Source organism: Acanthochromis polyacanthus, chromosome 18 (genome assembly GCF_021347895.1).
Source record: "Acanthochromis polyacanthus isolate Apoly-LR-REF ecotype Palm Island chromosome 18, KAUST_Apoly_ChrSc, whole genome shotgun sequence".
In the NCBI taxonomy this organism is placed as follows: domain Eukaryota; kingdom Metazoa; phylum Chordata; class Actinopteri; family Pomacentridae; genus Acanthochromis; species Acanthochromis polyacanthus.
Genome location: NC_067130.1, coordinates 23017774 through 23038715, shown reverse-complemented (window position 1 = coordinate 23038715; position 20942 = coordinate 23017774). Strand labels below are relative to the sequence as shown.

Here is a 20942-nt window from a genome sequence, read left to right as displayed (position 1 = left end):
GTCAAAAATGTGAAAAAAAATTGTCTGAGTGACCCCAAATTTTTGATCAGTAGTGTATTTAACCAGAGTTAAACAATGAAATTGAACTGATGAATGTTTAGGTTAGTTTGTGTTTTGTTTTTTAACCTTTGTTTTGCTTTGTTTTCTCACAGGTGAGATAAGTTATCCATTTGATTTGTTTATGACCTTGTCTTTTTGAAGTGAAGAATGATCATAGCCTCTGATAAAACTTCTCCTTCTTACTCTTGTATTAGTTTTTTTTTTTTTTTAAGTCTGGTAGGTTAAACTTGGAGACTTAGACTGACTTTGTTAATCTCTGGAGGGAAATTCAGTTGTTGTTGCTGTTGTACAACAGCATGGATATTCAATAAAGGTGTCAATAAGACAAAACAGAATATAGGGGCATAAGTGAAGGTCAAAAAATAAGATAAAATAAAAATGTATTAAATAAAAAATATTCAAAATATAATATCTAAAAATTCAGTGGAACATACAAGAGCGATACAGATGTGTGCGAATGAACAGAATGTGCGAATGAGAATGTGCCAGATGTGTTATTCCAAATATTTGCTTTAATGTTATTTTCCATTTCATTGTGATTGTTTTCTGTCGCTTTACAGTCATTTTACATCTCTTTGTGGTTGTTTTCTGTGTCTTTGTAGTCATTTTACATCTCTTTGTAGTTGATGCCTGTCTCTTTTTGTTACCAGAGACTCAGTCAAGTCTGAATAAAACTTTTGTTCTTGGCTGTAGGGGCTATAAACCCTTGTGAAGAAAAGACCCAACATGTGATTTCTCATAGAGTCAACATGATCCGTTACAATCACAGAATCATTGGGAGTAAAGGGGTTAAATCACGTGTGTTGGGGTTGAGCTGCCGGGAGCTTGTAAAAGTGTCGTCCGAAGAGGACAAAGAAAGATCCGTGCAGTCCTCCTCCTCTCTGCACCTACACTGTCTCTGCTCTCTGTGGGACAACATGATGTGGGCTGTCGTGTTTTGCACCAGCATCTTGCCTTTGCACCTTTTCCTTTGCGTTCATTCTTCGCCGGTGCGCGACCGGAGGACGACCGTGAAGCAGCAGCAGGTGAGTGGGACAGATCTACCAGGCAGACGTGCAGACGTGTGACAAAGTTCATGGAAGACAAAGTTTCCTTCAGCGCCACAATGCTAAGCAGTGAGGGACAATAGAAGATGCTGTGAGTGTCAGAGATCGACGGAGTTCACGGTATACGTAATATGTAAATTCATTTTTGTGTGCATTGCACAGTAGCTTAGTGATTAGCACTTTTGCCTTGCAGCTAGAAGTTCCCTGGTTCGCGTCCCGGTCTTCCCGGGTTCTCCCTGTGCGTTGTGGGTTTTCGGCGGCTTCTCCAGCTTCCTCCCACAGTCCAAAAACAAGCCGAGGTTATTTGGTAACTTTAAATTGTCCTTAAGTCTGAATGTGCCCTGAAATGCCCTGTGATAGAATGGTGACCTGTCCAGGGTATCATCTGGGATAGACCCTGATGACCCTAATGAAGATTAAATGGTGGATGGATAAATGGATATTCATTGCACTATATGTAGGTCACATCTGTAAAGCGTAGTTATTCTTATAAATTGTATACCACATTTAAACTTATGAATGGTTTTGTTCTGCAACACACTTTGATTTCACAGACTGTGATTAAAGATTTATTTTCTCACTGAAAGTAGGTTCAATTGTCAGCAGTTCAGATTTGTAGCTGATGATGAGATGAAATCACTCTGACCTGTAGCTTTAATATCCTCACTGGATAAGTATGCTTTGTTTTGGAATCCGCCATGCTTTCACGCCAACTTTTTCTGGCACTAAAGCAGTTTGAGTATTGTCACTTTATATTCAATTAGGACAACATTTGTTTCAAACTTTCTGCAGCTTGATGGATGCCAGACCTGCTTTCCGGTGAGCGAGCGAGTCAGATTGTGCAGGCAGAGGCAAGTCATCTGGCAACTGGTTGAGGTTTAAAATGCTGCTTGTTTGCTGACTCAGGGGAAAACATCAGATAGCTACTTAGACAGAGTCACATTAGGCAAACAGACAGTGATCGACGGAACAACCCTCACCAAGGCTTTTGTTTGTACACTGTACTGAGAGTCTGCAGACAAGAACCAGCCATGACAACACTGCAGCAGAGGCAGGCATCACTACTCATACCATTCTTCATATTTTAGTGCTTAATCCTAATAACTAAGTCTGACTCGTTGCTGATGAGTTAATCTTCCCAACATGCTGTCAAGCCCTGGTAGTATGTTGTGTGTGAGTAGTAAGCCATCCCTCTTGATTCACAATAAAATATACTTGTTCTTCGCTATTGAGCTTTACATGAATTTCTTTATCACTACATTCAGCAGTCAGTGGTTGAAGTAACTTAAGTACATTAGTCAACTGGTGATCTTATTCAGTGTTGATGTCAAGTGCTTGTAATTTTATATTTTTTCCAGTTTTATACTTTAACTGTGCTGCATTTATTTTACAGCTGTAATAGTTAGATTTGGCTTAGAAACCTATACACTATTAACACAGGCAAGCGGACTCAACCTAAAATTGAAGTAATCTGAGAAACTGATTTAAGTAATAGTGACTTGTTCATAGTTTAATATACTAAAAGCCAATTTATTTGGACTTAGGTCTGCAGTGAAAATGGCTCTTTCCTCAACGGTCTAGATAAGCATTTTACAAAATTCAATCCAATTCAGTTTAACACAGAAATAACACAAAATAAGCATCTCAAGGCACCCCATAAGGGCAAGACAATACAGTATTATAATGTAGAAAAAACCTCAACAAACCCAGATGATTCCCTCTGAGCAGCTCTTTGCCAACAGTGAGAAGAAGAAAATACTCTGGATCAAATGGATACATTTCCATCACTTAGAACTTCGACAGTCATGTGGCCTATAAAATGTGATGTGTTAAATAGATATGTTTTCTTTTATCCACAACCTGAAGATATTCTGTTTGCTATCATGTGGAAATAACCTGAACATATTCACATTGTGCTTTAAGAAGCTGCAGTCAGACAATTTAGACTTTTTTAGGTTTATCCTAACCCTGAAAATGATTTAAACTCATCAATCAGTTATGGTCAGGAAACAGATCCTCCATTAACAAAGACAAAGTAAATTAAATCATTTATGCTCATAAATTTAATGGTTGTGCTATTTACATTAGAAGCTATAAAGCAAATTATAATTAAACGATTGCTGAGTTTGTTTGCTTTTTAGGACCGATAATGTTTGGAATTAGCCGATATACACTTTCAGTAAAAATTGAAATCCTGGTGTCGAAATTTAGGATAACACAAACTCCAACACAAAACTTTGTTGAAATGCTAATTAGAATTTATTGTCTCAAAACAGTGAAAGAGCTGAAAGAGCAGTATCGTTGATGTATATCTTCTTATTCGTTGTCTTTTTTTTTTTTTTGGGAGCGGTATTTATCAGATAGATAGACCCTCCAGAAAAACGTGATTACGCATGAATTCCCGCAATAATCACCAAAATGCCACTGATTATGCGGGGGTCAATTATTTCCCAAAAGGCCGCATAATCCCCGCAAAACAGCGCATAATTCCCGCAATAATCTCTCACATTTCCACGAAAAAAAAGAGAAATATGCGGGTCCCGCTTGATTTCACAATTTCCGCATAAAATGAGAAAACTATAACCAATATAAATGGAGTTGTGAGTGAGTTTTTATATGACGCCCGGCCTGACGTCATCAGTTCGCGCATTCACACACACACTAGAAGCATGAGCTGATGCGGTGCCAGTGTTGCCAACTTAGCGACTTTCTCGCTAAATCTAGCGACTTTCCAAAGCGTCCTAGCGATTTTTTTTGTCAAAAGCGACTAGCCACAAACTAGCGACTTTTTCTGCCGTTTTGGAGACTGACAGGAAAACTCGGATCATTCTGCAGTTACTGTTTTCAACGAGCAGCAGATGCTGCTGTGAGCTTCCCCCCTTCCCAAAGCACAGGCTGTCAGTCCAGTAACCCCACAGCAGTCCCAGGCTGAATCCCAAACCGCCCCCTGCACACTCCCCCTCCACTACTGAGTGTCACTCCAAAAGAAGTGACACTCGCAGCTGCGGAGGGCACCTATTATTGAAGGGGGAGGGTATAAATACGATCGTCAGGAATGGGACGCCCTGTCGCCTCACCGGAAAACGGAAGACGTCATCGCCATGGTAACACAAAGATGCCTACTGTGCATGGCTGTAGCGCTGTGGCACAGGTTGCAACTAACAAGGATCGCTGCTGCTTCCAGAAGACGAAAGCATCCCAATTTTTTTCACTCACATGTTTTCCAATCCTATTATCTGGCATTTCAAATCCAACAAATGAATGAATGAATAAATGAATTCTGTCAGTTGTGTTCAAATTTTAAGGTGTCAGGGGGTGCACAATTAAATCAAACATCAGCAGAGAAGAAGATTTGTTTCTTTTGTTTTATCTTTTTACACCACTCTTTTTGGTGATGTTCTGTCAGTGTGAAAAAGGCGTGGGAGAAATAATGGACGCATGTGGAACTTATATCGATATGTTGTTTCCTCCTCCATTTCGACGTTGCACTTCTCGAAAAAGTTGTCCAGAGTGAGCATCGATGCAGACTCGCTATTTAAGGGCTGAACAGTCCACTCTCCCTCCGCACTACGCGGTTTGGGACGGCCCTTAATATGGAGGACCCTCCGCGGCAACGCGCAAACGGAGGGGTAGTGTGTAGGGATAGTGTGTAGGGGGCGGTTTGGGATTCAGCCCCAGTGTCTGATTAGAGGACACATCCCTCCGCGGCCAGACGGCAGGTGAATCGCGCATATTTCACAACTATTCGCATACTTTGCAACTTTCCACAATTTCCCCGCATAAAATGGCATAAAAAACCCGCATATTTATTCGCATAATCAAGGAATTTAGCCCGCATAATCAAGGATTTTTGCCCGCGTTTTTCTGGAGGGTCTAGATAGACAATGAGGTAAGATGAGATGAGATCAAGCAGGTCTCATCTCATCTGATGGTCGTGGCGTCTTTTCCAAACCTTTGTGTGTCTGATGATCATAAATTCAACCGAGTGCCTCAACGTCACCATTAGGTTGCAGTTTTCAGTCAACCTGAGATCCAAATCTGTTTCTTTGAGAGAGGATGTATCAGACCACAGCAACGTGACCTGCTTGCCATTTTTGTTTTTGGGAACGGTATTTATTAGATAGAGATTGAAGGTAGTTGGTGTGAGAGAAGAGGATGCAGAAGACAGGGTTAGATGGAGGCAATTGATTTGCTGTGGCGATCCCTGAAGGGAAAAGCCGAAAGGAAAAGAAGAAGAAGATTTATTAGATAGACATGAGGTAAGATGAGATGAGATGACAGTGATGAAAGGGTGGAAACGTTGGGAAAGACACGCAGTAAGGACTGAACCTCAGCTGGCTTCTTTTAGCATGAAAGAGCAGCAACTCTACTCCGAGCTCCTTCCGGATGTCCGATTCTTCACAGTCTTTAAGACTGAGCCCAGCTACCATACAAAGGACACTCATTTAGGTTGCTTGTATCTACAGTCTCATTCATTCAATAACTATCCAGAACTCATGACCACAAGTGAAGAGTGGAACGTAGATGGAATAGTAAATCGAGAGTTTTGCTAATGGCTCAGCTCCCTCTTCACAACAGTTATCCCGTACAAAACTTGAATTACTGCCAATGCTGCACCAATCCATGTGTTTCATGTCACTTGTGAGATTGTGAGATATTTAAACTAATTTTCTTGGGCAACTGTCTAAATACCAACCCAGAGGGAGCAATCCAGTGGTTTACCTTCAAAGAACCATGACCTTGGACATGGAGGTGCTGAGCTTCTCAGTGCACTGCAGTCTGCTCTAGTGCTTGCTGACGGTCACGGCTACATAACGGGTACAGAACCACGTCATCTGCAAAAACCAGAAACATGCCCTTACGGTTCCTAAGCCGGACTCCCTCCCCATCCCAGCTGTGCTTTGAAATCCCTTCTATGATTATTACAAACAGCATCGAAGACGAGGGGCAACCTAGACTAGTCTTAGTTAGACCCAAACGTGCTCTCACCTTCTTTAGCTTTCTGTTGGTTAGGTTGTGTAGACAGATTTAATGTGCACGCTGCTATGTTGAATGTTATTAATAGTTTAGCCTTCTGCTTAGGACAGAGAGTTGGAGGAGGAGGACTATCATTTCAAATTCTTGTATCTTTTACCTTATCCACATTCAACTTTAATCCACAATGCAAATAGTCATTAGTTGCATCAGTATAACAATACTGTGCAAGTACTATTACTTTTGAGGATGTAAATATATCTTTCTAACAATACATATGTAGATATGTTTTAGGATTTTAAATGTTAGAATTTTACTTGTAATAAAGTAGCTTTGATTGGGGTTTTGATACGCCTATTGAAGTAACAGATTTTAATGCTTTCAGCACTGTCGACTGTGGCTCTCACAAGTGTACTTTACGTAGAAAAGTTGAAGTTGTATTTTAGGAAGCTTGTTGCCTTGATGTTAATTGAGAGATGTTTGCAGCCCTTCATCTCCATCCATGCTGATCCTCTTAATCCTGCAAACATTCCTTGCACTTGGTATAATCAAAAACCTAATGCCTTCTGATATGTGGGACTTTTTGTGGTTAAATTTTACCCTTGAAGGATTTCTTCCACTCTGAGCACCTTTTATCTCAAGTTTGTACTACTTTTTATCTGCCGAAGGATGTGCGGGGCAGTAGATCTTATCACATTTGTAGTTTGGTATTTTGGGGAATTAAGACAGATTCTGCTCCTTTTTTTATTGCAAATTGTAAAGTTAGTCATTCACAATATTGCCAGATCAGCATCCCTGAGAAGCTTTCATAACATACTCCCTGTGTTATGGTGCAGATGACCTGATGTCATGACTGAACAGGGAATTTCCAGACATCTGCTCACTGTGTTTGATGTAGCTCTGCGGAGGCTTGAGGAATAGATTTGTGTGCCTGTTTGTGTGGTGCATATTTTTTGGTTGTGTGCATGTTCATACCTGCATGCACCCATTGTGTTTACATGTTTGAGTGTCATCCACAAAGACTCTCTAATGTAACAGATGCCACCTGTTAGATAAAACTACAATGCTTCTTTCTGTTGACAGGCTCAGCAGTTAATTTAGGTTGAAGCTCGGGCACGCCAATTTGGGCGAGACGCAGCAACCACAGTGTCCTGTAAGGACATGTTGGCCTATCAACAGGATTCCCTCAGCATACACAATGCTTTGTTTCAGTAGCATATGACTTTGTGTTTATGTGTTTTAAATGAAAATGTGCTCCTTGCCAAACACTCTTGCTTTAGTTCTGTCACTCACCTTAAACCGAACTGCCTGGAAGCTCAGCCAGTGTGGCTTCAATTTAGTTGAAATGTTCAAATCTCGTCCTCCCTGCCAGACCCACCACTGGGTTATTATGGTATGCATGTTAGGCAGCAAAGCATTGTTCCATCCAGTGAGCATACAATTCAAATATACAGGGAAAACTCTTTATTGAATAATAGATTTATCCAGCTGTGTTCTTAGTTTTTTCCATAGAAGGACACAGACAGAAGTCACTTGCATGATTTGAAAAAGGTGCTCCAAGTTTGCTTGAAATCCTAAACTTTGGTTTCACATTAAACGAAAGGCTTGGATCTATGAAGGACAAATAAATACTATCTGTCCCTTTTGAGCAGCAGTATTTCTTAATGCTACATAAGTGAGCAGTGTTGTCAGAATAGTGACAGCTGAAGAAATTTAGTATAACTCAAATATACATACAAAGTTGCATCACTATTGTACAATGTAGATTTTATTTAGAAACACTCCAAATTATCCTACACCTCCCCTCAACTTATTCACTTGTCTAACACCACTTAACTGTCCATGAATATCTCTAGATTGGGGAATCAATAGCAGATTAATTGACAATTATATTGGTAATTTATTTCTTGTTTTTGTCATCAAAAATGCCAGTTATAATTTATGTAGACTACCGTTCAAAAATTTGGGGTCACTTAGAAATGTCCTTATTTTTGAATAAAAAAGCTTTTTTTCAGTGAAGTTAACTTTAAATGAATCAGAAATGCAGTCTAGAAATTGTTAATGTGGTAAATGAGTATTCTAACTGGAAGCGGCTGAGTTTGGCGTCGTGCAGGGTGGCTGCTTCCGTGGGGGGGCGTGGTGGGCGGTTCGGCTCGGTCGGGCGCCTGGTTTGGCGTCCACCGGGTCGCCATTTGCGACTAAAAATGTCGTGGGTGGCGGCCCGGCGGTCGTCTGGGTCTGGCGCCCGGTCGGGCTGGGCCGCCTGTCGTGTTTTCTTCATGGGGGTGGCCGCTTTGTGTGGTGTCGTTGGCCTCCCATGGTTCCTGGCGCTCGCGGCGGCCTGGCGGCCGTCTGGATCGGGCGCTGCCCTCCGGGTCTCTGCTGAGTCGTGCTGCGTCTCGGCCGTCTCCCGGTGCCCGCGGCGGGTGCTGTGCGGGGGTGTATGGGGGGGCGCTGGGCGCGTGCGCACCTCCCTCCGCCTGGCTGGGTGGGGCCCCGTTGATCGCTCCTCTTAATTCACTTCACTAGCTTCGCACAAAACACCTTGTAAATATACACATAGGGCACACAACACATCCCTTGGGGGGGGCGGGGGGGTGGAAAGGTACTATTCCTACTCCACAATTCCCCTCCAATTTTAATGCACCACACTACCTGGGGAGTGGGTGGTCCCCCGTCTATGCCCCACCCTGACACTTCTTCCCCCAATTTTAACGCACCACATACACATTCACATTTTGGGCTTGCGGGGAGACTGAGGGGGGGGTTCGTTACCCTCTGCTCTGTCTCACCGACCCACAATCTTAAGGCACCACACACACTTGTATATACAGTGCCTTGCGAAAGTATTCGGCCCCCTTGAACTTTTCAACCTTTCGCCACATTTCAGGCTTCAAACATAAAGATATAAAATTTTAATTTTTTGTCAAGAATCAACAACAATTGGGACACAATTGTGAAGTGGAATGAAATTTATTGGATATTTTATACTTTTTTAACAAATAAAAAACTGAAAAGTGGGGTGTGCAATATTATTCGGCCCCTTTACTTTCAGTGCAGCAAACTCACTCCAGAAGTTCAGTGAGGATCTCTGAATGATCCAATGTTGTCCTAAATGACTGATGATGATAAATAGAATCCACCTGTGTCTAATCAAGTCTCCGTATAAATGCACCTGCTCTGTGATAGTCTCAGGGTTCTGTTTAAAGTGCAGAGAGCATCATGAAGACCAAGGAACACACCAGGCAGGTCCGAGATACTGTTGTGGAGAAGTTTAAAGCCGGATTTGGATACAAAAAGATTTCCCAAGCTTTAAACATCTCAAGGAGCACTGTGCAAGCAATCATATTGAAATGGAAGGAGTATCAGACCACAGAAATCTACCAAGATCCGGCCGTCCCTCTAAACTTTCACCTGGAACAAGGAGAAGACTGATCAGAGATGCAGCCAAGAGGCCCATGATCACTCTGGATGAACTGCAGAGATCTACAGCTGAGGTGGGAGAGTCTGTCCATAGGACAACAATCAGTCGTACACTGCACAAATCTGGCCTTTATGGAAGAGTGGCAAGAAGAAAGCCATTTCTCAAAGATATCCATAAAAAGTCTTGTTTGAAGTTTGCCACAAACCACCTGGGAGACACACCAAACGTGGAAGAAGGTGGTCTGGTCAGATGAAACCAAAATGGAACTTTTTGGCCACAATGCAAAACGATATGTTTGGCGTAAAAGCAACACAGCTCATCACCCTGAACACACCATCCCCACTGTCAAACATGGTGGTGGCAGCCTCATGGTTTGGGCCTGCTTTTCTTCAGCAGGGACAGGGAAGATGCTTAAAACTGATGGGAAGATGAATGGAGCCAAATACAGGAGCATTCTGGAAGAAAACCTGTTGGAGTCTGCAGAAGACCTGAGACTGGGACGGAGATTTATCTTCCAACAGGACAATGATCCAAAACATAAAGCCAAATCTACAATGGAATGGTTCACAAATAAACGTATCCAGGTGTTAGAATGGCCAAGTCAAAGTCCAGACCTGAATCCAATGGAGAATCTGTGGGCAGAGCTGAAGACTGCTGTTCACAAACGCTCTCCATCCAACCTCACTGAGCTCGAGCTGTTTTGCAAGGAAGAATGGACAAGAATTTCAGTCTCTTGATGTGCAAAACTGATAGAGACATACCCCAAGCAACTTGCAGCTGTAATTGCAGCAAAAGGTGGCGCTACAAAGTATTAATGCAAGGGGGCCGAATAATATTGCACGCCTCACTTTTCAGGTTTTTATTTGTTAAAAAAGTTTAAAATATCCAATAAATTTCGTTCCACTTCACGATTGTGTCCCACTTGTTGTTGATTCTTGACAAAAAATTAGAATTTTATATCTTTATGTTAGAAGGCTGAAATGTGGCGAAAGGTTGAAAAGGCTGGGCGAGGGGTGGGGGGGTGGCCTGGTGGGGGGTGTTGGGGGTGTGTTGTCGGGGGGCGGCATGGTGGGGGGTGGTGGTGTGGGGGGGTGGCGGGGGTGGGGCGGTGGGGGGCAGGGGTTTGGGGGCTGGGGGGCGGCGGGGGCGGGTGGTCGTGGGGGAAGTGGGGCTGTGGGCTGGTGGGGCACCGTGGGGGTCTGCTATGGCCCGTTCTGCTGCGCGGGCCTTGGGGCTCTGGCTGTGTCGGCGGGGGTCGCTCCGGGCTCCTGGGCTGGGTCTCCGCTTGGTGGCTCCTGCGGGGGGGCTGTGTGGACCTCCTTGGGCTGGAGGAGACAGCTCCCTCCTTTTGGTGGAGGTTTTCATGCATGCCAGACTCACCACACTGGCACCTACCAAAACTCTATAGAGTTTGTTCCTCCGGTCGCTGAGTCAGTGGAGGTTGCTGGGCTAGTGTCTGTGGATCTCACTCTGCTTTATCTATCCTTCTTGTGGTCTCCTGACATCTTCATGATTGATCCAGTTGGGATTTTGTCATATTTGGTGTTTGTGAAGGGTCTTAGATTTGTAACTGGTTTTAAGGTGTGAATTAAAGAGCACAAACAAATAAAATGCACCTTTTCTCTCAGAACACTGTCTATGCCTCACCTTTCTGTCTGTCCTGTGTTTGTTTTATGTTTCACTTGGGTGTGCACAGCCCTCAATGGCATAATGTAGGAAATAGCTTGAAATAAACATGATAGGTTAATTTGCCATGAGGACAGGTGATGGTCACAGTCACAAAGAAGAAAAAAAATTACACATGAAGCTTAAGCAATGACACCATGGTTGGTTGGTGTCATTTTTGAGCGGACTTGCAGACAAAAAAAGAAAAAAAAAATGGAAACGGCTGAGTTTTACTGGAATATCTACATAGGAGTACAGATGAACATTTTCAGCAACCATCACTCCCGTGTTCTAATGCTACATTGTGTGAGCTAATTGTGTCGAAAGGCTAAGTGATGATTGGAAAACCCTAACAAATTGTCTTGGTGATCTTAGATTATCAGATTAGGTCTTAGATTATCACAACATCCTAAAAGACCTCATTTTTCAAACTCCACAGCTTCAGTTTGTAATACAAGTTTTACTGTATGTTCTACATTTTATTTGTCACAGCAAAGCTGCGATCCTGCTGGTGTCATCAGGGTTGTTGAAACCTCTGCAAAACTCTTTTTAGAGCCGTTAAAGAATGAACTGGACTTCATGTGCACAATCAATGAACTGCTTCTTTACTATTATAGCAATCAGTTGAATATAAGCCAAGGACTAAACATGTGATTTACAACTTGTCTCACTGATTAGCCATGTTTCAGCAGCAAACCACTCTGCACACAGTAGACTGCATAACAAACAGCTGGATTTAGGCGAGCTGGTTCACTTCATTTCACAGACCTTGTTGTTTTTGGTTTCTGAGGCTGATTCATGACTAGCCGGGCTTTCAATTGTCAAGTATTTGAAAAAAATCAATCCATAATCGTTTTACATTAGAGAGCTTTTGAAGCTTTGTTTGCTTTTGAAACTATTCTGGTTGGTTATCGTATTTGCTATTCAATCATGAAGGACAATTAATAATATATTAGACCCTTTAATTCCACTTTATACTGGGTGGAGAGGACTGAGGTTAACCTGACTTAAAGCTCAAACTGAACTTTTGTCCGCCAGAATGGCTCTGTTTGTTTCACCATTACCTACACAGAACAAAGAGCACAGGTGTTTGTCTCAGTTGACAGATTAGTGGATCCATAGATCATAAATTCATTCTGACAAGCACTTTATTACAGGAGCTCAAAGCAGGGAAACTATAGGCGGTGCATTATCAGATATAGACTGTATAAACATGTTTTCCAGAATACTTTAGGTTTCTGTGTCTTGATAGAAAATGAAGTCTGCTCAATTTTCCAACTACTAATGTAGAATGTTTCTTAGATATTTACCAATCCCAAATAACAGACCTTTGAAGAACTATGACATCTCCTATCTGTTATGTGAGGAATAATTCATGACAAAGATGCAGCAGCCCACTGAGGGGATCAACTAATGCATTTCCATCCTCTTAGCAGACCTCAGCTACATATAGTAGTATACTGCTCCAGCCTGTTGTCTTCTCAGCTTAAAGCCGCCCACTCAGCAACCCTGTACCTGAGTCGCAACAGCAATCATAGGCTAACCTGGGACAGCTGACCTTGCTGACTTGAAGACGTAACATCAGCAAAAAGCAGAAACCAAACCAAGTCAGCAAAGAGGTGACTTCAGAGTGTGAGGAAGGAGTATGGCACCTTATCAACTTGTAAACTTATGTCTTTAGATGGATTTGTGAGCTGACCTCAAATACTGTGCGTTTTTTGGTCAGTGTCAAACATTCTCAAATATAATTACTTTCATATAATTGTAAACCAGATATCTCTGGATTTTCTGGTTATTAATTGGTTGTCACAACATCATCAATTTGAATGTGACTGGGTCATCTGTTGCATTTCATCCCCTTCTCTATTGACACATTAGTGCAATCACATTTATAATCTGTTTTCCACACTGCACTGAACTCAATGGAACCATTTTATATGAGGCAACACGAGATCAGAGATGTAACTACAAACAGAGGTGGCAGAGGTCCTCTAATAAGGTTTAAGCTGGTAAGTCCATGATTATTACAATTAACTTAATTAACTGAACTTCTTTATTACTTAAAATGAAAGGAAAAGGACCTGAAGCAGAAAAAAATCCTAACACACTGTCTGTGAAGACTGCTGGATTAATTAAAATAGTGTACATGGATGAATAATGTTGAATATCTCAATGGCACATATCCGGGTCTAATATATTTTGAAGGACCTTGAAGTCAATGAGTCAGTGTGTTGAATGTGGGAGAAATGGGCTTCTGTGAAAAAGGCTATGTCATTATGACCTGACAACTTGGTCTCCTGGCTGCACAGTGGAACAGTGGTTAGAACTTCCGCCTTGCAGTAAAAGATCCCCAGTTCAAATCCCGGGGTGGGCCTGCGATCTTTCTGCATGGAGTTTGCATGTTCTCCCTGTGCATGCGTGGGTTTTCTCCGGGTACTCCGGCTTCCTCCCACAGTCCAAAAACATGCTGATGTTAGTTATTCTAAATTGCCCGTAGGTGTGAATGTGAGTGTGATTGTCTGTCTGTATATGTAGCCCTGCGACAGACTGACGACCTGTCCAGGGTATCCTCTGCCTTCGCCCGAGTCAGCTGGGATAGGCTCCAGCATCCCCCGCGACCCTAGTGACGATAAAGTGGTGTATAGAGAATGGATGGATGGATGGAACTTGGTCTCCTGCAAGAGACTTGTGAGATGTGTGACCAGTAAATGAAAACTCTCCTATACTCACTACTTATCCCTTACATTGGTAGCTCATGGTATCTGCATTCCTGTGCACACAACCATGCAGAATCTTAAAGTAGATGCACTGACGTATCTATTAATGTTACAGCAGGTATGTGTAGGTCTGCTATTTAAACAGCCATATTGGCCTTCTTATTGAACAGACAGACATGCCAGCCTCCCATTGATGTTTCTGACAGGCTGTCTGTAAGTTTGTACTTTTTACAAATTATAGCAGTTAGTTACATATGGAACAGTAGCACCCTGTCAGTGATTATTACTGAGATGCACCAGGCAGGGACAGACGTAGAACTGGATTTCTGGAGAATTTGCAAGTTTAAATCTTATCTGACTTCTGAATCTTTTCATGTCTTTTAATTTTAAATTTTAAAGATGTGGATGACAGGGAATCTCTTTGTACAGTCTTGTTCATGTGGACATGGAAAGCATGAAACATGTCACAAAGCCCCTCACGTACTTGTGGACGAGGAATGTGTAACACTGGCCCTATACATCACAACATAGTATTACTCCGCCAAGAAGCATGGCAGAGTTATGTGACCATTGGGTTGGTTTGTCTGTCTGTTTGTTTGTCTGTTCGCAACAGACAGACAGACAGACAGACATTACTTAAAAACAGACTTTGGATGAAATTTTCAGGGAAGGTCAGAAATGACACAAAGACCAAGTGATTACATTTTGGCAGTTATGCAGTGTGGATCCACGGATTTGCTAAAGATATCTGTATCATTGTGATCTCACAATGATACAGAAATCACAGCGTCACTGTAACTATGACTACAAGTGAGCACTACATCGGCTGCCTGCTGATGATCACATGATTGTGATCCTACTGCTGCGGACCACAAGCTTTATCATTTCATCTATCAGAAATGATACAACAGCTGAGCAGGTTTGGCTGAGTACTGTGCTCTGAGTACTTTTCTTGTTTTCTTCATGTTTTCATTTTGGCAGCATTTACGGTTGCTATTATAGCATTACATTACTTACTATCCTGGATTTATTTGTGTTAGTCTTATCTAGCAGTTTACATTAAAGCCACAGAAAGGACTAGAATGTCTGATTTAGTAGCATCTGGCTATGAGCCTGCAGTTTGCAAATGAATAGGCTGTTGTCTGCTCTGGGCTGCTGTAGAAACATGGCTGGGTGACATGTCGGGCTCCATGGAGGACAGCCTGCTGACCATGTATGTATGAAGGGCTCATTCACAGCTAAAGACAACACAAAGAATCATAGTCACAAGTTGTTATGCATTCATTCAAACTAAATTGATTCTCTATTCTATTTTTCATTTCTACTAGTAGAGCCCCTTAAATCCTACACACTGGTCTTTTAAGAACATAAGCCGAAAATTATCCTTGAGCAGTAAAAGTTTTGTGGGCCTGCATAGACTGATTCTGCAATTCATTTGACAGTTCTCAGGTGGAAAACTATGTGTTTGCAGGGATGGCCAAACAGCAACAGTCACACAGGTGTGAAGAAGAGGGGAAGAAATGAGCAGGACACGCTAAATGAAGACTACCATTTGAAGTTTGTTGCAGCTTCCCAAAATGACACAGAGCTCTGGAAGCGTCCTCGCTGTGGAGTCCCAGACTATCCCATCTTAATGCAGGCCAACATGTCTTACTACAACCTGAAGAAGAGGAAGGGAGGCCTGAGCAAACAGCAGCGCAAGAAGCGATTTGCACTCTTTGGAGGGCGTTGGGAGAAGACTGACCTCACCTACAAGTAAGACACACAGATATTGTGTTGTGTTGTTATTCGGGTTTGCAGTAGTTTTTTACTGTTACTGTCACTGTCATTTATTCATGAATGATCTGATGAATGTTTTGATGCAAGAATTTCTTAGTCAGACACTTGGTGGGAAATATCTTTTCCAGTTTTTTTCACTGAGGTCATTCCATCGAATGGTGCCCCCCATGACCCCCTTAGAATCAGCTGATTTTCAAGTGAATATATATATCATAGCTAGCAGATGAGCATGGTAACAAATGTTGTAAAAAATGAGCTCTTATGGCTTGATTTCATCAGGCACCTATCACTGATGGTGATATGGCTCTTGAGAATTTACCCAAAATGCACTTTTAGGGTTTTCTCTGGTAAATTATAAAAAAACCCCTGACAAATTCTCCTGGGTAGAAATGCTAGTTTCTAAGACTTTATGTCACAGACATTAAAATGCTGCTGCTTTGCTCTTGAAACGATGATATATAATACTGATGTTGAAAGTTGATCATTGAAAAGTTGTTGAACAAAAATTTAATTTTGGGTTTAGATTGTGGGGGATAGGACAAAATGTGTTTTTCACCTTCAAATGTACAGTATTTTTCAATTTTGGGAAACATTACTTTTTTCAACTTCTGGCAGTTCACCTCTTACTTTTGTACCATTTAATCTATTCATTAGACTTGAAGTACTTGAATTTCAATAAAACTGGAAAAATTTGGGCATTCTAAAACTTTGACAAATAGTGTACATTTCTATCATTTTCGACTACCAGAGCTGTGTTGACCATAGCCTCATCTCATTTTCCTACCTTCTTCAGCAACCGCTCATGAACATCTTCTTTCTGTAACTTGGCTCCAGGTTGTCATGACCTCCACATAACAAATCCATTTTATCCAAGAGGACTTGTTGAAGCCAAACAAAGCTGATGGCCCTTTTTTAGTATGGAAGCCTGGTCTGAAACAAGGATGGAGGGAGGGTTACTTACTGGAAAATGTGTTTGTTTTAGCCTACATGAAGGATTGTGGCATGGATTGTTTAAAGTTAAAATTCTTAAAGCAGCAAAGTCTTGATGCCACCTCGTAAATTGTGCAATCATCCTGTAATTAAATCTTACAATATAATAATGGTTAGAGCTGACTGGTTTTGCTTATTATCTTTTTTGGATTTTTTTGTGTCTGTGGCAACTGTCAGAGGAATTATGCCACAACAAAAAAGACATTCCAACTACAATCAGACATTTAACTGCAAAGTGCTTTACAGCAACACTACCAACAACCACGAAACACAAGCATATACAACAAAAGCTTAATGATAGCCACACTTTTTATTATTCGGATTTGCCTAAGAAAAACTAAAAGGGATGAAGGATCTTTAGATATAGGCAATATTCTGCACCTCCATCCTGATAATAAAAGCTTGTATTCAACAAAGAGATGCTGTGATACATCACTGAGGACTGCATGCCCTTTCCTCCCCACTGAAACCTCACACAGCTGTGTCATACTGTGTTGTTTTTGATCCGCAATCGTTCCATCTTAACAATCTCCTTGAGTTTGTACTTATTTACTAGAGAGACTGAAAATCCCAAGGAATAACAGGAAATAAGACAGAATAAGCTCAACAAATAAAGGACAGAAAAAAACACTGCAAGTCTTCTGAAGCTTCCACATGATGTCTCATCTTCATACTGCTCTCTTGTAAATGATGCCTATGCGTAAAGTTTTTATCAGTTCCTGTCCTTAGATGTTTATATTAACGTACAGCTTCACCAGATTCATCATTAATAGCAACTTGTTGCTGTCTCTTCCTGTCCACTCTGAAATCAGAGATCATGTCCTTAGTTTTCTTGATATTAAACTGAGAAAAATTGACACCAATTAACAAACTCAACCACACATCTCTGATATTTAGTTTCCACAATGGCTCCTACAATCATGGTATTGTCACTTAACATAGAAAACATCTGATAAGTTTGCTCTCATTCATAATTAGGCAAGACCAGTGTTGGTAAAAATAAGAGAGAACACTGTAGCATTTAAACCTTGAATATTCTACGTTGAAAACACACTTACAGACACCACAGATGTAGAATTGTTGATTTTGTACTACTTTCTAGTCCACTTCCCTGGAACGACCTACAGGACTGGAAGGTCTAACAGCAGGTAAACACCTTTGTGTTCTACTCACACACACTACTACCATGTAGTGCAGTTTGTGTGGACACAAACTTAGGGCTGCATGTGTCCTGGCCTTAGGCTGATGTTATACATTCCACACACAAAATGTGTGTTATGTGGCAAAAATGCTACAAAGGCAATAGTGTGCATCCACAGTAGATGTGCAGTTGTACATACATATACAACTGCACATCGATGATGTCCACCGCTGTCTGTGTATTTCTGCTGTCTCTGTTTTTACATTTGACTGTATCAGCCTTTCTTTTTTTATAACTTGTAATTTTTTTATTTTTTTTATTTTTAATTTTAGAATCAACTTACATGTTAATCAACATACAAATCATCAACACCCAAACACCCACCTCCCACCCATCTACAACTAAGAAGGGTCCATCACTCTCACAGGTGATTTGCATCTCAGCCTATAATGGACAGTACAGACAGTGAATAAACTGGCTGAATAATGAAGTAAATAGAACCAAACAAAACACATCTGGTACCGGCTCATCAACACCCTTGCACATCCGCCCGATCTTTACTGTAACATCTGGACATTGTCGAGGTACATACCCTACTAACTGTATCAGCCTTTCTATTATTATATAATGTTAAATGCGAATGGAAAATCCATAAATACCTCAGACCTATCCTTTGGGTTGATCGAGATGACTGGAAATTCTGTGCAAAACATATACGTCAAAACTTCATTTATGTTTATCAGAGGGTCAGTGGGACAAAAGTTGAGCCATAAATCAAGCCAGCACTGCGTCATTCCGTGGGTCTAAGTGTGTTTGTACATCATTGCACAGACTCTTGCTGTGAGTCTTTATCCACTCTGTTTGAGAGAGCATCCGGTGCAAGCGGTTGCAGAATAACAGAAAAACACTGGTGTTTTTCTTTGGCAATGACAAGAAATAAAACACTGCCTCAAAATATGTAAACTTTGTTAAACTACTCTACTCAGTGCAGAACAAGCAAGCTAGAATAAACTGTATCTAGTCACTGACTGCAATAGACACTCACTTTTACACAATCTAATACAGATGGACTAAATTATACTGACAGTCAATAGAAACTTTGAGGTAGAAATGTACTCAGAATTCTACTTGTAGAGGGGTTGTAATTATTCATTGTGGATTTACTGATGATCTAGTGCCCTGGTAGTTGAGATAATGATGAGTTGTCATTTTGTCATGATTCATTGCACATGGGTTGGTCACTTTGCAAAAGTGAACCAAATACACACCAAGCAATACTCAGTGAGTATCTGCACAATTTGAGAATGGGTTTTGAAGGCCTATATAAAGGCCCAAAAAAGGCCACCATTGTTAGTCCAGTGAACAGCATCATGCCGCGTCATGAACAACGTCTCCGGGCACTGGGTATGGTGGAGGCCGGTTTGAGCTACAGTGATGTAGCCAGGCGTATGGGCTGTTCCCAACCCACAATCGGAAGCCTGGTCCAAAGCATGCGCCGACGGATTGCTGCCTGCATCGAAGCAAATGGAGGCCATACTCGGTATTGACTGTTATGACTTTGTGTTTGGCAGGTGCTGTTTTCTTTTGTGAAATTCTTTATTTTAAAATCATTCTTGAAATTTTAGATTTTTGTTTCTGTATGTCAATATGCTAAACAAATGGTTCATATGAAGAAAATCCAGTTTCGGGCTTCAAAATAAAAATTATGTTGAAAAATATGGTCTCAAAGTTTCTATTGACTGTCAGTGTATAATTTTACATTGTAAATAAACTCTTCAAAGAATCATTTTAATTTCAAACTTCCCTCAGCTCGAGTGGGACCATAACATGCTTCAGAAGACCTCCACCCAATAGCATTCTGGGTAATAACCACATTTCTTGGTTCTTGCCAAGTTACAGAAGAGTGACTGTTCTCCACTGCTGCATGCTCAGTGGTATCAGCATCACCTACACTAGTGCAATATTATCATCCCTTTTACTCTGTCTGTCAGTGAGTGTAGAAGGTAAAGAGGTTCATTTTACATCCTGTGTGTCATGTCTGTGCTTGTCCATACAGTCAAGCAACCAGAAAGAGCCCATTCTCCAACCACTGTCTGTAAGCCAATATGAGAATAACATTGAGCTGAGTGATTGCCACATGTGCATAAATACTGTGTGTGGTTTACAATTCTACAATTCTACAATTTCATTTAGCAGACGCTTTTGTCCAAAGCGACATACAACACAAGCAAGAATTCAGACATAAGGAAAAACCAGGTTTTCTGAAGAACATTTTTTCTGTGGCAACATACTCCACTGGGATAAAAAAATATCAAGTTTCACTGACTGCTTGCAGTCATTCCCAACAGATTCTATTCATATACTGTATACAGTATAAATTCAGTGGTGTCGCAGTCTTACAGATATGTAATTTATTTATGAAAATGTTTCATTTGCTCATATTATTGTTGTTTGATTGATAATTCTGTATGATTCTGTCTGATTGAAAAAATCATCTTTGGTACCCTTAACCTACCAACAATGCATGATATAGTGGCAATATGGACTTATCAGAAAACACAGACATTACATACAACACAGTTTTAGTCTGTTAATAAACACACTGGAGGGTCAAAAGTTTCAGATGGAGGAGCTCACATGCACGTTGCCAGACCAGTTGTCAAAACAAAGAATATACAGATTTATGGTCACAGATGTATGTAGAAATTATGTAGTTTCTGTCTTCTCTTTATTTTATACCTTTTTGTTACACCTGTATTATAGTTAATCTATTACTTCATAGTGTGCAGTAACCTTCAGTTATCAGTTATCACATGCATCTTTTCCAGTAAGTGTGCTTTTTTAAAAAAATGAATAGTTATGTGTCACTCATTTGCTACATTGTTTTCCTATACTTGTGTACTTCACCAAACCTAGATTTATCTAATAAATAAGATAAGATAAGATAAGATAAGATAAGCCTTTATTAATCCCACAGTGGGGACATTTACAGCAGCAAGGACTAAGGAAACAGAAAATGAAGCACAAAATAAATAAATATTTAGGTTTTCACATGGATGCCAGTAACCATGAGGACTATAGGTCATGAAGTTGACAGTTTTACATGCAGAAATTTATTTGGTTATATTTGTGTACTCTTATGATTT

General features: G+C 41.0%; 1 protein-coding gene across 1 annotated transcript in view; it reads left to right on the top strand.

Annotated features, from left to right (window-relative positions):
• The first annotated feature begins 873 nt into the window (after positions 1-873).
• LOC110969911 (stromelysin-3-like) overlaps positions 874-20942 on the top strand; it is a 33770-nt gene continuing 13701 nt past the window's right edge. Inside the window, exons 1-2 of the mRNA XM_022220095.2 lie at positions 874-1085; positions 15358-15641. Coding sequence (XP_022075787.1) covers positions 978-1085; positions 15358-15641 — 392 coding nt within the window. The 5' untranslated portion in view covers positions 874-977. The remainder of the gene's footprint in view (positions 1086-15357; positions 15642-20942) is intronic.